At 39.0% G+C, this 17584-nt stretch overlaps 1 protein-coding gene across 2 annotated transcripts in view; it reads left to right on the top strand.

The window, feature by feature from the left end:
- Positions 1 to 17584, top strand: part of Ncoa5 (nuclear receptor coactivator 5) — a 45915-nt gene that overhangs the window by 17299 nt on the left and 11032 nt on the right. For both annotated transcript variants that reach the window (XM_004636080.2, XM_023720776.1), the window contains exons 2-3: positions 5899 to 5965; positions 16134 to 16460. In XM_004636080.2, coding sequence (XP_004636137.1) covers positions 5928 to 5965; positions 16134 to 16460 — 365 coding nt within the window. In that variant the 5' untranslated portion in view covers positions 5899 to 5927. The remainder of the gene's footprint in view (positions 1 to 5898; positions 5966 to 16133; positions 16461 to 17584) is intronic.

Consider the following 17584-nt stretch of genomic DNA (forward strand, 5'->3'; position numbering starts at 1 on the left):
TGGGCTGGTGAGATGGCTCAGTGGTCTATAGCACCTACTTAGAACAAGCTTAGCAAAGCACAGGGACCGCGGTTCAATCCCCCAGCACCACATGCCAGCCTGCCCCACCCCCTGGTGGGCTGAGCTGGCCACACACACACACACACACACACATAAATAAATAAATTTTTTTTAAAAAAGTAAATTAAAAAGTTGAACTAAAAAGGATATGTTTGGCTTGCTTAGTATGCTCAGGGCACTAGCTTCTTCCCCTGTACAGCAAAAGAACAATAAGCAGAAGAAAAGTGGACAGAAAATTAAAATTAATGTTGATAAAAATTTTTTTTTTTATTTTTATCTGAAGAGTTGAAGTGAATAGCATGACAGTAGCCAAAACCAAAAACATTGTATTTTGAGGTGATGGAGATTGAAGTAGCCAGGTGTGATGCCACACACCTCTAATCCCAGCATTTGGGAGTGGGAGGATCACTGCAAGTTCGAGGACAGCCTGGGCTGCAAAGAGAGTTCAAGGCCAAACTGAATTACATGGAGCCCTGTCTCAAAAGACCAAAACCCCAGATATTGAAGTGCGAATTCAATTAGAGCCACCCTTACTGAGTTATCTGTGGGCCATTTAATGTTCAAGTGCCTGGCTAAATTAGAGTGACTTTTCCATGTTCTCCCAGCGTTTGGTTAGGGAATCCTAGCAACAATGTTGTGGATGGAATCCATGTGTTTGCATTCCCAGATGGGTGTAGCACAGTGTAATAAAGCACTTTGCATGAGAAGGCCTGGGCTTCAGTACCAGCTTTCTTTCCTGTTGATAATGTGATAAGTTATTTAACTTATCAGATAAGTTATTTAACTTCCATCAGATTTACTCATGTACAAAATAAATGTAATCATACTTGACTCCAAAAGTTGTAAAGATTGGGTGAAATAATACATAATGTTAATAGACCTAGGAACTGAGAAAGGGTTTGGTAGATGTAAGCTATTGCTTCCTCCATCCCTGCTCCTAGGAATATTATGCTAATACAGTTAAGGTTATAGAAAACATTTTATTAGAGAATTAAAGAGATAATCAAATGTAAGAGAATGTGCAGTGTTCAAAGTGAGTTAAATTAAAAGGTGATTTAGAAACAAAGCAAGTGTAACATTTTCTTATCCCTGGCTTATGGCAGTATAATTAATTGTGATACTACAATGTACCATCCAAATCATCTTCATGAATATAGTTTGAAAATTCCTGTCATTTCCCCTCCTCCTAAGTTGAGAATTTAATGTGTGGTAACTGCTGTCTTGTCAGTAGGATCTTCCAAATAACATTATCTTAATGAAATTTCAATTTAGTCATTCCTAGTTATTACTGGTTTACAGCTAAGGCTTTGGGGTGGTATTATTTTATTTGTAAGCACATACTGAAATTATGTAGGCTTCTGGATTCTTTCAGCAGCCAGTAGTGATACTATCACTAAGTGTTGTGGTTCATACTATTTTTCTCATCATTGTTTTCTATTGCTGTAGCCTATAAAATATAAAAATCTGGTTTTAAGATGAAAAAAATTGTTTTATGATAGCATAGTTAAAAACAGATAATGCAAAGCAGTTCTTGATACTATGAGTGAGACATGTATTTTTATTTATAACATTATTCAAGGACCATTGTGTGAACCCTTTCTGGCATACTAAAGGAAAATTGTAGCTTAGATCTTGTATCTGAGGGTTCTTTACCCCATTCTTTTCTTTTCCTTTTTTTTTTTTTTTTTTTAAGGTACCAGGGATCAAACTCAGGACCTTGTGCTCACCAGCCCCCTTAACCCCATTCTTTTAAGGTTTAAAAATGGCTCTGCCACTTGCTGTCTAACACCATGCTTTCTAGATTTTTGTATTTTCCCAGTTTTTCTCCTTTCATGTAAATCCCTTGAGCTGGTGCTATTTTACTCAATTTAAAAATCCTTAATTGAAAGTGCTAAGGGCTGGCCATATAGTTCATTGGACTAAAGTGCCTGCATAGGCAGGCACAGCATCTGAGGTTCAATTTCTGGCCTGCCATGCCGACCCCACCCCTGGGAGGGGGTGTACTGAGATGCAGTTGAGACTGGACAAGGTGGTGTGTGCCTATAATCCCAGCGCTTGGGAGGCTGAAAACAGGAGGATCCCTATGAGTCCAATCTGTGTAGTGAGACCCTATAGACCCTGTACTAAAATACATTTTTTAAAAATGCTTTTAACTCAAGTTTTCAGAAGACTGCTTTAGAGATTTTTTTTTGGCCATGCTTTAGCATCTCATAGTGGTGATGATGATTTTGAGTGGCATTCATACTGCTAATATAATTGCTGAAGTATAGAAATACCAACCAAGCCAAAGTCTTGAAGATACTGAAACTGTCTTTGGGTCTTGAGGCAGTAGAGCCAGAATAAGGTACACCAGAAAGGGAAAGAAGTACCATTTCCCCTTATATTCAAAGGAAATATTATATCTCTTCTTGGAAAGACTCCCAAGTTGCCACTGACTTGTTGATTAACTTCTTTCCGATTACAGTTCTCCATCTGTTGTTCAGAAAGATTTTAAAGGGCCAGGGAGATAGCTCAGCAGCATAAGTGCCTGCCTGGCAAACACAAAGTCCCAAGTTCAATTCCTGGTACCAAAAAAAGAAAGAAAAGAAAAGGTTAGATAGATCGATCTTCAGATTGCATTCTCAAAGAAAAACTTACTCCTGCCTTCAATTAACAGGAATCCAGAGGTTTTCCAAAAGTTCTGTGTGCATGTATAATAAGAATTTTTTTTTGTCTATGAGGATTGGTGGTAGCGTTGGTGGTTGTGTATTTGTAATTCTCACTGAAAACTTCCCAACCCTTCCCTACCCCAGGGAAGTTGACTTGGATAAAGATGAATTTATTAAAATTTTCCAGGTCTTGGGCTAGAGATATAGTTCAGTGATAGAGTGATAACCTAGCACACACAAGCCTGGGTTTGGTCCATAGTATTACAAAAAAAAAAAAAAACAAAAAAAAAAAGGGGGGGGGCAGATCCAAGTATCATTTTTTCATATCTCAGCCAGGTTTAAGGAGCTCTTAAATAAAAATAGATACTTGACATACCATACTAAAAATGTGCTGATCTCTAAAATGAAGAGAATGGTCCGAAAGTTCTGTTTTTTATAAAAGAAACATAAGCCACTCTGTTCAAATATGTAATTGCTTTAGGCTACCCAGCGACAATAGACAATCAAGCTTAGTTTAAAGTACAGTCTCAGCCACATGTGGTAGTGTATGCCTGGAGGCTGAGCCAGGAGGATCGCCTGTGCATTGAAGGCTGAACTACATAGTGAGGCTGCCTCAAGAAACCAAAAAAAAGATGAAAAGTACAATCTTAAAAGTAATTGCAAAAAAATTTTAACCAAGTTCAAAGTAAGATATTTACCTCCTACATTCTACCTGGAACCAGTTTTACAATGATTCATAGTATATAGGTGCTTGGTATCCTCACTTACAGGTATATGCTCCCAAAACTGGATACAATGTAACACTCCTTTTCATGTACTGAAAACAAAGCATAGCATTAGTATATACTTATCAATTGAAGTAGTACCCTATATTCTGTATCCTTAAGTGCTTGCCAAGTGTAGTCAGTGTTTAGTTGTCCTTTTATTGACAAGATTATTTAATAATATATTAGGCCTTGCTGACATTATAATACTTATTTAAAAGAAATCTTGCTGGGCTTGGTGGTGTATGCCTGTAAGTAATCCCAGCCCTCAGGATGCTGAGGCAGGAGATTAGCTGTGAGTTTGAGGACAACCTGGACTACAAAGTGAGTTCCATAGTGAAACCCTGTCTCAAAACAGACAAAGAAAGGGGGAGGGGGGATCTTCATACCTCACACCCAGTATATTCCAGTGATATTTTAATATCACATCTCTCTCTCTGAATCACATCTACCCTGTATTATAAAGAGGCACAAAATAAGTGAACAGGCTAGATCAGTAATACTTTCTAAAAAACTTGAACTATTATTCTTCACAATTACATATAAAAGAATTAGGTTTTACCAATAAGGCCTGAATTATATAATACATAATTCAGACATTTGTGCACTTGTAAGAGTTGTAAAAGGTCATATGGAATGCCAAAACTGGGTCCCATATTATTGGCCAAGTCTTAAATAGAAAATACTTCTTGATTTTTTTTTAAAGGGGAATTATATTCTGTGTCTGCTTAATTGAAGAGGCAAGAAGCAATTAAATTAGACTATGTTTCTCTGACTTTAGATTTATATTATCTTCAGAATTGATGAACAGGAACTCAAAAGTTAATGAGCAGCGTAAACTCTATACCAGACTCCTCTAAAGTTCTTCTTGTTGCTGTGGTCTTTGACATGATAGGAATTGCTTGAGATTTTTAAAATACAAAATTACTATTTTCAAGCAATTATGTGTGTTTAATACCATCTGAGTTAGTAGTATATATGCTGTTAATTGCTTAATATGAAATGAGAAAACTACACTGCAGCAGGAAGGAGTTTATCCAAATATAAAATTTTAACGCCATGTGTTTATAAGGCATTTTACAAATTATCAGGTGTAACTGGGTGTGATGGTACACACCTGTCATCCCAACACTCTGGAAGGCTGGGGCAAGATGATTGCCTAGACAACTGAGTTATGTAGTGAGACCCTGTATCAAAACAAGAAAAGGAGGGGAGACCTGGAAATGTAATTCAGAGCAGAAGCCCTGGGTTCAATCCCTAGTACTGGGGGGAAAAAAGAATTTGGGTGTTTTATTTTGGTGCATAAATAGGTGTATTTCTTTAAATATCTCATCTCTTCTTAAAACATGGTGTTTTTATTTACTTTCTGTAAAGCTGGTATATTTTGTTTTGAGTAAATCAGACTTTACCTATATGCATTGGCTTTTCTGTTAGCTTCACTGTGGCAGCCTTCTCTAATGAGTACATCTTTTGAAGAGCACTTTTTTAACTAGTCCTACTATACCAAATGCCAGTGCTTATTCTTAGGTGGTTATCTGTGAAGATTGTAGATACTAGCAGGTCATATTCTTTGATTACAACCAAAAAATTAACATTCTTCCCTACATGTCATTCTGGAAAATACTATACAATGGAATGCAACACAAGGCACCCTGAAAAGAGGCCCAGTCCAGGCATTGTGGCACACACTTGTTATTACTCTTACTTGGGAGACTGAGGTAGGAAGGAGTATGATTTGAGTTCAATGTCAGAGAGACCCTAAGATAAATAAAAAGACTGCAGATATAGCTCAGTGGTGGAGTACCCTTAGGTGTATTCCCCAGTGAATTCCCCCCCCAAAAAAGGAGACCCTCCTTCATAAAATACTGGAATTTTAAGACAATGGATAATAGCTATTACTTCTTTGTAACATAAAATAAAATTGCATTTGCTCTACCTCCACCAGCCTTCCTTGTCTTTGCTCCCCACCAAAGAGGGTGGAAATCTTAGAGCTGGCTCTTCACTAGTTTAGAAAACAATGTTGCTCTCTTTGAAGGGGGAATGTTACTTTGAGGGCTTGGCAAAATGTTAGCATTGACAAAATCAGTTTTAAACTATGTGTTAGCTAGAAAACTGGGGGACATTCTTTTTGGTTTTTTTGGTGGAACCGGGGATTGAACTCAGGCCCTTGCGCTTGCCAGGGAAGCGCTTATTCCACTGAGCCATCTCCCGGGCCCCTGAGGGACATTCTTACCAAGCTCTGACAATGCACTACTTTAACTTAATAATAAAAATTGGCCAAGTGACAGTGTGTCTCTGCTGAATGGATTTTCTTACACCATCTGGTTATCATTGTAATTTTTTTGTTGTTGCTTTCATTTAAAATGTGCTGATGATCTTGTTTTTATTCCATAGCATTGAACAGATGGGTTGATTATTCTTTACAGATATTAATAAGGCAGCGGAAAGAAGAAATATGAATACGGCTCCATCAAGACCCAGCCCTACACGAAGGTAAAGTACCCTGAAGCAGTGAGTTACCTTGGGAGAGTTGGGCTCTGGGGAGTTAAGCCCAACTTCATGCATCAAGGGTCTTTTCTTCCCCTCAGCAAATCAGAAACGCTCAAGCAAACAATAAGAACATGAACCTTGTATGAAGGGCCTTGCTGCTTTTTTTAAACATACATCAGGAGATGCAGAGGAAGCTTTGTGTTTTCGGTGACAAACCCAGCAAGTTCAGCTTGCAACATGAGTTGCAGGCAATTGAAGAGGATAAACCTCTGTCTTTCCTCAGCTCACATGTCACTGGGAGCCTCCAGAGCAGAAGGAGCGCCCCAGGGTCGTTGGCATGTGCCATACTGCATTGTAGCAGGCAGCAGAGATTCGACTCTTCATTCCAAGTGGCTGCTGGTCCAGATGTTTACCCAGGTTTACGGAAAGAGCTGCTTGAGAGATTGCTGCTGTGCCTGTGCTGCAGATCCCCTGTTTGCTCGCATGCTTGGGTTTCTGTTTGAGGGGAAATAAAAAGGGCAAAACACTCCACCTCTCAGAAGTCTCCCTTTTTCTTAGCTTTCTTGGAAATAGAGGGCATTTTCCCGTTCACTGTTTATAAAAGACCTAGTCCTGATGTGCACCCTCAAGATACGAATTAAATTGGTCCATTCTGTCAATGAGGGAATGTTACTAATGTTACCATTTACAATGAAGATGGATATATTGTATCCCAAGTTTCTGTTTTCATGATAGCACACAAATAGATAAGACATTTCATATCTGGTGTCTCTTCAAGGCTGAAATGGATCTCAGTATGGATTTTGCCTTTGCCTGTAGGTAAAACCCTAATTTTTCGGAAAAACTACCTATCTAAGCTACATCTCACAGTAAATTACATTTTCTACAGTGAACTGAACACTATAGTGATTTCTAATTTGCGTTGGTAACCCTCCCCCTTTTCTGCTATCTCAATGATGCTTGTGATCTCTAGATAATAGTATCTGTATTTTTGAAGGTTTAAGTACACACATGCACATACACACACACTGCAGAATACAAAGTAGTTCTTCCTCTTATATATTGAGAGATTTTTATTCATCCTTTCCAATTTGTGTTGAGGATACACCCAAGTAACTGAATAGCTGCACATAATAGCTATCCTGCTTCAGGGCAAAATTATAGCAAAGAATGGCTGCTGTGTATTAGATTCTCTGTCCATCCTCCCTATACAGAGGAGTTGAATCCAACACCACAGCTACAGGTATCAGGTGGATGCTGTGACCATCCATTACTTTCTTTACCGAAGGGAGTATATACATTGTTATTCTAACATGATAAAAAATGCCTGCAGCTTCCAAGTTAATACTTGATTTGATTTGTTGTATCTGTGTATAGCCTGAACAGAAGCAAATTCATGAAACTTCAACAGTTCCATATAACATGTTTCCATTCATCTGCATCTAACAGTACTGCAGAAATTGGGCAGTCACATGTATATTCTTTTCCTAATTGTCCCAGTAAACACAGCATAGTAGTGACTGAGGATTTGTAGCTAATGGTCAGAAATATGGAGCTCCCATTGGAAGCTGTAGTTGGCTAAATGGCTTGTCTAATTTCCAGAGCGAGTACTAATGTGTATGTTTCTCAAGTAGGTGACTTGCCAGAGTGTTTTTGTATGAACTGAACTACAAAGACTTTCTCACAACTTCTAAGACCCTCCCCCTTTTCTGTTATCTCAGTGATATTTGTGATCTCTAGATAGTAGTATCTGTATTTTTGAAGGTCTAAACACACACACACACACACACACACACACACACAACATTGCAGATGGTTTCATACCATCCCAGTAATGATTCTTAACCAGATGATTTAACATTTCCAATTGACTGTAAATATTCAATAACCATTCCAATTATAGGGAATTCACCTGGTTCTGTGGTTAGAATCCAGTATAGCTATTGCTGGGGTATTAAAGAGATTAATTTCATCTCTACCTAAAATGTAATTCCATAGTTTCTATAAAGGAAGAAATAACATTGTTTATAATTGCCCCTCTATAAACAAACAAATTGCACAGAGAGAGCTTTTTAAAGTGAACTGCTTGGGGCTGGGGAGATGGCTCAGTAGAATAAGCACTTCCCTGGTAAGCTCAAGGGCCTGAGTTCAATCCCCAGTGCCAGGGGAAAAAAAAAAAAAAAAAAACCAAAAACTAAAATGAACTCCTTACCAGATAATAAAAATAGAAGTCACCTTTGTATACATCTCAAAAATAATCACTTTCCTCAGAACTAAGTTCTAAAATGAATTCATTTGGGTTTAGATAGGGTTGTAGCTTCCTGCTTTACTTACAGTCAATAGGAGGGACATCTAAGCTAATTCAGTCTGTTAACAATCAGTTTTCCCTTTGGTGATATGTGCCTAACAGGGTTCCTTAGCATGTATTTATATGATGCAGTCATGTGTCTTTGCTTTGGGAAGGAAAGGTGGTCATATTTAATGAGTTTGTTCTAAATCCCACCTAAAATCTAGATAGAGTTTTAGATATTTACTTTCAAAAATAGGAGAGGGAGTAGAGAATATAGCTGACTGTAGAGCACTTGCCCAGCATGTATGAGAGTCTGAGTTTAATCTCTGATACTATCCAAAAAAGAGGGACAGACAAATCAAATCTTAAATTCATTGTCAGTGCTAACATTTCAGTGACCCAGTCATGTCTTATCTCTTAAGATACACCAGTAGAACATAAGTAAAATATAAAAAGTAGACAAATGGTTAATTTGGAAGGGGCTAATGATTTCTTTGAGGGTGAACACTGGATATCTCTTTGGTTGCATGCTTGTCTAGTCAAAACCTTGAGGTATTCCAGATAAGCCAATATGTTGATAGTTGTGTGTTCCCAGCCCTAGGGGTATACATTGTTCACCAAAATGACACTATGACAAGTATTTCCTTAAACTCTGCCTTTATGTCTTTGGTGCTGTCTTTTATTTTTTATTTATTTTTTTTAAAATTTTTTATTTGTGTGTGTGTGTGTGTGTGTGTGTGGCCAGCTCAGCCCACCAGGGGGCGGGGCTGGCTGGCATGTGGTGCTGGGGGATTGAACCGCGGTCCCTTGCTTTGCTAAACTTGTTCTAAGTAGGTGCTTTAGACCACTGAGCCATCTCACCAGCTCCTTGGTGCTGTCTTTTAATAAGAAAATTGCTTTTAAGCATGCTGGCAACACCTTCATAACACTGTTTTACTGGACTTTAACTTTGTCAAAACACCCAGGTATCTTTGGGAGTTTTCACAGGATTATCACCTCTTCAAATGTCTCTGTAAACCCCCGTTTTGCTGGCTTTGCTCTGTGTTCAGTAATGTGTCTCCCCAATGACTTCAGCTTGTCAGTGTGTAATTCTGGCAGTATTGGCTCAGCCAAGCACAGAACTCTGCATGAGGGAGCCCTGGTCTGGATCACATTTCAGTCTTCATTTAACCATTGGGCAACTTCACTGGACCCTTAGGAATACACTGCCATGTAAATTGTGTATCATTGATACTAGACAATAGTCCTGCAAAGACTGGATCATGATTCTGGGTGTGTCTTATTTCTCAGTTCCGTATCCTATCTTGGCAAACCAAGCCTAAGCCTTGGAGCATACATACCCCTACACAAATTTGACCTCCAAGTGGTGTAAAGACTTATTTTCTAAACTTTCCCTTGCAACCTAAGGACGAACAAATAGAATCAACTTGTCCATGTTAGGCACGCTTCAGAGGATTTTCTTCATATATTTGTGAAGTCTGTCAAGCTTGGTACCACTTTGGTGAAAGTCACTGGGGATTGGGTCACCTGAAAAAATCTGACTTGGGGGATTGGCTTATCATACATAACCTGGCTGTGAAAAAATTTCCTGTATGACCTGCAAGACCTTAATTCTTTTGTTAACTGCTTGCTTCTTGGGTATGAAAGAGCCCCAGTTTTTGATGGACCTCACAATTAAAAGATACCAAGCTATGATTACCTCTGCACTAACACTTGAAAAAGTCAACAGTTCTCAGCAAGTGTCTCCTCTACCCACAGAAAAGTCATCTTTGTGCTTAAGAAAAATCATCAGCTTGCTTCATTGGGAGAAGCATGGACACTTAGAAAATTTGGATCTGTGAAGTGTGGATCTCATTGCACCCCATATTCTACCTACATCTAATGGCAAAATTCTGCACAAATATTTTATTTCTAAGAATAGCATGGAGCCATCATAATAGGGGATCAGCACACCGCAGCAAGCCATTTGGATATTGGTATTTGTGGACGGTATCTGTCACTGAAGTTTGAAGATCTGATGAAGGATTTTCTTAAGGTCAAAAAAAAAAAAAAAAAAAAAGGCTGTCCCTCCCAAGAACTGTTACAGTGAGCAGAAAGGAAAAAGGAGTTACTGACCTCTTCTGAAACGAAAAAGTCAGGGGCTTTTCTCTCAAACCTTTTCTACAGCTAAGCCAAAGAATACCATCCTGAATAGAGGTCTCGTTCTCTTACCAGCAAGCAGCTGAAGATCCATCACAATCTACTAGGATGATCATCACTTATCAGTTCTTGCTGTCCAGGCTTTCAGATGCCTGTTGTCCTACAGCTTCTTTAGACCTCGGCAAGTAAAGCACTTCTACCAGAGGCATATCACTTGACATTTGTGCCATGGTTTCTCCCTTCACCTATCCCTCTCTAACTACCTAAGTATTTTCCAGTGATACGATCCTTTTTCTCTCAACACAGCATTTTACCTCCCCCACATACCTTGGCTGAACAGATAAAAAGCATACTATAGAATTTTTGTTGTGTTTGCCATGTGCTTCAGTTTGTGTACTCTAGTGCTAAATTTAACCACTGTTCATTTCTTTTCAGCCTCTAGTGCCATAGTACATGAGGGTCTGATGCATCAGTTTTCCTTAGTAAAACATGTCTGGTGCCATGCAGTGATACATGAATCTTATTATGTTCCAGAAAAATTTGCTTGTAACCTACTTATCCCCAAAGGTCAAGCTTCTCATGCATACTTTCCCTCTCAATATTCTGGTTCACGTGCACTGTACCACTGTTTTGTTAACAGTATTCTTGCTTTGAGAAAACTGGTGGAGCCAGCAATAGGACACCTTTTGTTTGGAGTTCTTTGTTTGGGTCCTAAAGTGACCCTAAAGAGTGTTTTATTTTGTTTTTGTCTCCAGAAGAATCTCTGCCTGCTATAAAGTTAATCTTTTCAAGAAAGAAAGAAAATACTGCCTTTTCATTTTGGAGAATTTTTATCTTTTCCTGTTTTCACTGTACCTTTGGTTCTCTGTATTTTTTACCCTGAAGGCAAGTGAGAAGGGACAGGTAGTTTTGTTGCAGATGGACTTTAGATTATTTTTAAGGAAGAAGAAGGGCTTGCTTATTCACACTGAAAGCACAGACCCAGACCTTCCTAAAAAGAGGAGCATAGTGAACCTAAAAAGATAGACTTTGACAGGTAAATAAGGCTTTTCAGTGACTTCAAAAGAAAGCCATGGGGTTGGTAATACAGCTCAGTAGTACAGTCCTTCCTAGAGTTCATGAAGCTCTGAGCTCAATCCCTAATACCACCAAAAAAAAAAAAAAATGAGAACCAGATGTGATGTTTATAATTGTCCTAAGGCTGTGAATGATGTGCTGTGACATGGTGTTCTTATCTGCATTCCCTACCCCCATTTCTACCAGCCCAAGGCTTTCTATGAGGTCTGTGGTCTGTCAGATTCATGATATTTCAGTCCTGATTTTCAAGAACACTTGAAATCTGACTCCTCCTCTAATGACTACTTCTGACTGCTCCCCAAGGCAGCTTTATCCACTGATCGTTAATAGTCCAAAAATACTTTGCAGTTGTTGCTTTCTTATTGGGTCCTGAGTGTTTGCCCACATTGTATACCACATCAGATATTACACATGTTAGGAGGATTATATAGCATAATAGGAAAAGTTCAAACAATCATGGCTAAGTTGTACCTTTTTCTGATAAGAACTAATGTCTCTGTCTTCATATAAATTCCCTGATATACCACGTGTTTGCTTCCACAAAACAAAGAGCACTAGTGAACCTTGAAATACATGATGGAAGTGTGTGGCTGTAGTCCCAGCTACTCAGGAGAATGAGTCAGGAAAATCACTTGAGTCCAGGAGTTCAACCTCCGCAATATAATGTGTGATTCTGACCTTTTTTTAAAAAGGTATGTGTGTGTTGGGGGAGGGGAGGCTTTTTCAAATAAAAGGAAAATTGGCATTTATTTTTTACTTTGTCCATGAGGATAAAACAGAATTGAGGTTTTCTATTGTCTATCAAGTTGGTGGCATAAGAACGAATGCCTTATATGTGTAATCAAGGTAAATGATTAAGGTATAAACAAAACATGATGCTTGCTTTAAGAGGCTTGCAGCTTAGTAGAATAACTCAATAAACATTTACTGAGCTCAGTACTGTGTTCTGAGGATATAAAGCCTTCAACAGAGCTGTTTGGTATAAAGGTTTTAAAAAAAAAATGTTAGGGAACTCATGTAGACAAACAGTCATATATTGCATAGCAAAAGGGGTACATCCTAAGAAATGAATTATTAGGCAGTTCTATTTTGTGGCCATCATTGAGTGGACTTACACAAAATATATCACTAGGCAATATAATCTTACAGAACCACTATTGTATATGCAGTCTGTCATTGAACTACTACTATGTAGTGCATGACTGTAATCACAGAACAGTGTGATAAGTGAAGTAGTAGAAATCTGTATGAAGGACTGGGGAGATAGTTCAGCAGTCTAAGCGCCTGCCTCGCAAGCGCAAGGACCCAGGTTTGATCCCCAGTGCTACATGCCATGCCAGCCCTGGAACCCTGGACATGCCATATCTGGTGGCACACACCTGTAATCCTGGTGCTGAAAGGCAAGACAGGAGGATCACTATGAGTCCAAGCTGTATAGTAAGACTCTACCAAACAAATAAAAGATTTTGAAGAAAAATTTAAGTCTTTATGAAAGCAAGACTCATTCAGCATGTTTATACAGCATCTATTATATATCAGACATTGTTTTACACAGTGGATTTATAATGCAGAATCAAACTAACATAGTCCTTGTCCTTGGGGAGCTTGCAGACATTAAGTAAATAAGTAGTCAATTTGTGATGAATAACATTAGTAAAAACTACATGAGACTGAACATGGTGGCCACACACCTGTAATCCCAGCACTTGGGAGACTGAGGCAGGAGGATTGCTCTAAGTTTGAAGCCAGCATAGGCTTCAAAGTGAGTTCAAGACCAGCATGAACTACGTAGGAGACTGTCTCTTAAAAAAAAAAAAAGTACCTGAAGGCCAGGTGTTGTGGCGGTACACACCTCTAATCCCAGGACTTGGGAGTCTTGAGTCAGGAGGATCACCATGAGTTCCAGGCCAGCCTGGACTACAAAATGATACTCTGTGTCAAAAAACCAAATAAATCCATAAATGAATGAACATGAGAGGATGAGGATGTGTAGCTCAGTGGTAGAGCATCTGCTTGCCATGTTTGAGGCCTAAGGTCAGTGACGGCAAACATTTTTAAGCTTTTAATGGTAACAAACAGGCTGCTACAACAAACATGCCTTAGCTTCACTACCACTTAGGTTCAGTGCCCAGCACTGCAAAACAAAACTGAGAATTTAGGGAAAAAAGATGTAAACTTTTAAACTGGCAGTTAAGGAATAAGAGCTATTTTTATGCTGAGACCTGGAAAACAAGCATGGATCCATTCCTGCTGCTCAGGTAAAGAGAAAAACTCTGGGCTAGGTGCAATTGAATGACACCAGTATGGCAAAAAGTGGAGAACTAGGGAGAAAGTAGAAGAAGATAGGAGCCATCTAAAGATTGTGCAGGATATTTCTAGCCTTGGCACAGTAGAGATTTTGGATTTTAACTGAATCCTAAATACTATGGGAAATAGATAGTTTTACATATTTAAATGAATACTTAGCAGTAATGATGAACCTTTTAGAATTTTCAGTGAGGCAGCTTGCTGTGGCACATGCCATAGGTTGACCACCACTGCTCTAGAGTAATCTTTCTGATAGGGGAAGATTAAACACACCTATGCACAACCAGGTTACTTGGTATGTGAACCAGGTTACAAGGTTGTTGGTATGGTTTGGTGTGGATCATGGGGTGGCCTTACAACATGAGTGGGGGTAAAGTGAGCAGAACCAGTACCAGATTCAAAGAAAGAATGAACAGGATTTGGAAATGTGGTTAAATGAGTAGATAAGGCCATGAGGGAAGAAGAACATCCAGTTTCCTGGCTTTAACCACTATTAGGTACATCATTTGCTTAAGTGAAAGGGGCTAAAGGAGGAGCCTTTTGTGAATGTTCATGAGTTCAGTGCATGTTTTATGGAGGATATACCCTTAAAGCAGGTCGAACAAATGACATTGTATAAAAAAAGGGGGGGGGCCTGCCCCTTAGTTGGAGCCTGCCCCTTAGCTCAGTTGTTTAAGTGGCTGCTTCAACAAAGCAGTCAGCCTCAGTTTGCTGTGGTTTGATCCCCACAACTCCAGCCAGCCAAACATGCCCTGAAGGCATTCTGAGCCAGCCCAAAAAAAAAAAAAAAAAAAAGGGTAAGAAGACAAATAGCAGTCAAGATAAGTAATAGTGCTGTGAGAGAGTTAAGCAGGAGGAAAGGATCTGCAGGAAGGATTCTTGGGTGATAAGTAACATAAACTTGTCTGTGAGGGTTCGGTGGCAAGTAGAGAAACAGTATGAACAAAAACCTTGAGGCAGATGTTGTATAAATTAATTCATAAGAATTGTGTCATAAAAATTAAGTCATAGCTTAAATAGAGATAAAGAAGTTGAACCAGGAAACCAGAGATAATAAAAGACCTGGTTGTTCTAGAGGGATGCCCAGGGGGCATGAGAGCCAGTCTTTAAGACTGATAATGTTGAAAACTGATACCTTAGGAAAGTTGTTGGATGAATTGAAATATAGGGAATTGATTTGGTTTTGATTTTGGTGAACTCTTACTGGTGCCAGTGTAGAAATAAGGACTTAAAAATCTAGAGAGATTGCAAAGAAAATGAATAGGATAAGTGACTTAATGGAGCTGGGGAAGAGAAATTAGAATGTAAGCACTTAAACTTTGGTAACTACAGAGTTGATTTTTTGCAAAAATGAAAAAGGGGGCCAGGGAGATAGCTCAGTAGAATAAGTGCTGGCCTGGCAAGTGCAAGGGCCTGAGTTCAATCACTTGTTCCGCAAAAGAAAAAAAGGAATGAGCCTGGTTGGGTTAAAATAAAAGTTTGTTTTGTTGTAATTTTAAATATGTTAGAGATGAGTTTCCAGTGGGGTGAAATGTCTCATGTAAGAAGATTGAGCCAATCTATATCAATCATGTCTTTTGACTTCACTACTTAAAAAGCAAAATAAAACCTTGAGCAAAATAAATCAGATTCTTTATAAACCCTTAGATTGAGAGAGACAACTACTCAGCTCTGCAAGAGAGAACAGTTGAGCCAAGGATATAACTCAGCAGCATAAGCGCCTGCCTGGCAAGCACAAGGTCCCAAGTTTGATTCCTGGTACTACAAAAAAAAAAAAAAAAAAACAAAAAAAACGAACTGTTCTTGATCTTTTATTGTGTATATCATGTGTTTGCTTTCTTTTTTTTTTTTTAACTTAATTTGATTATCCTCCCAGTTATTTAAGTATGTTTTCTGCACTTTAAAGATAGCTCTCTGATCACTTTATGAAATTATGCTTTTTGTTCTTTTTTTCTTCTTGAGTCTTGATCCTTATTGTATTGGGATTACATTTTCTCCTTTGTAATGTTTCAGACAAGGCTGATGGCAGAAAATATATTTTAAGAGAAAGTCACTGTGATGTTGCAAACCTGTGGAAAGTGAGATATGACATGTTTGGCATATCCAGCAAATACTAATTACTCCCTGAAGCCTGATCTGTATTGTTATCTCATTCAAAACTTTTGGTCCTGATGTCCTAATCTTTTGAGATTGTAGAAGCTTCTACATTTTTAATTGTCCTTAAAATCTTAGTCATGTTCTCACTGTTTGTTCCCTTTAGAGAAAAATAATCGGAGGGTGGGGTTTTCACTTGTAAAAAGCTGAAGGTTGGCTACCTTCAGTTTCTTTGTCTTAGTGTTTTCTTGCTACCTCCCACAGGGATCCATATGGCTTTGGAGACAGTCGAGATGCAAGGCGTGATCGATCTCCAATTCGGGGAAGTCCAAGGAGAGAATCCAGGGATGGCAGAAATGGTCGGGATTCCCGGGATAGCAGAGATATCCGAGACCCCCGAGACTTGCGGGAACACAGAGACAGCAGAGATTTGCGGGATCACAGAGACAGCCGAGGTATTCGAGATACTCGAGACCTAAGGGATCTTAGAGACTTTCGTGACCTAAGAGACTCGAGGGACTTTCGAGATCACCGGGACCCCATGTATGACAGATACAGAGACATGAGAGACTCCCGAGACCCTATGTACAGGTAACGTACACAGCCATCCTACTTGCTTTTTTGTTAGCCACCTTTCTTAGGTGTTTCACTGAACTAATTGATTGATCTGTAAGGGCAATGATTTGATTAGCCTTTATTTCCAATGTCAAATAATAGATGTTCAATAAATTTTGCCAAAGGTATGAATGATTGATTAAATGATACTTAGCACATGAATCTGGATCAGTCTTCCCTGCCCCCTAAAAAACAGCATTGTCCAAACAAAGTTTCTTGATAATGCAAAAGCACAGAGAGATAGACTAATAACCAGTTAATAAATGAATAGATGTTCAACATCATTAGTCATCAGGGAAATGCAGATGAACCGTACAATGAGATAGCACTTCGTAACTACCGGAATGATTATTGAAAAAAAAACAAGTTTGTCAGTATACCTTATATTGACAAGGTATAGAAAAATTAGAGCCCTCCCATATTGCTGGTGTGAAATGATACATAACCACTGGAAAACAATTTGGCAGTTCCTCAGAAAGTTAAACATAGAATTATGACTTAGCAGTTCCACTCCTGAGTATCTATCCATCAGAACTGAAAAGAATTTAGATAATTTTGGGTGAATGTGTATAGCAATACTCTTTGTACATGCTAAAAGGTTTTTTTTGTTTTGTTTTGTTTTTTGTGGAACCGGGGATTGAACTCAGGCCTTTGCACTTGGCAGGCAGGCACTTACTCTACTGAGCTATCTCCCCAGCCCCGTACATGCTAAAAGGCAAAAACAACCCAATGCCCATCAGTACAAGAATGGATTAAAAATGTTACATAGTATTCACCCACAAAACCCAAGTGTAGTTTTGTTTTGTTGTTATGTATTTGATACAGGGTCTCACTATGCAGCTCGGACTTGTATGTTTTTGTCCTCCCTCGTGCAGGGATTACAGGTGTGCTCCACCATGCCCAGACTCAGTCCAGGCTCAGCACACCCCAAGAGCAGGCCAGTGCAGCATGTGGGACTGGGGATTGAACCCTGGTCCTTGCACTTGCCAAAGCAGGTGCTTAGGGGCTGGTGAGATGGCTCAGTGGTCTAAAGCACCTACTTAGAACAAGCTTAGCAAAGCACAAGGACCGTGGTTCAATCCCCCAGCACCACATGCCAG

The sequence above is a fragment of the Octodon degus genome, unplaced genomic scaffold (assembly GCF_000260255.1).
Source record: "Octodon degus isolate 3935 unplaced genomic scaffold, OctDeg1.0 scaffold00077, whole genome shotgun sequence".
In the NCBI taxonomy this organism is placed as follows: domain Eukaryota; kingdom Metazoa; phylum Chordata; class Mammalia; order Rodentia; family Octodontidae; genus Octodon; species Octodon degus.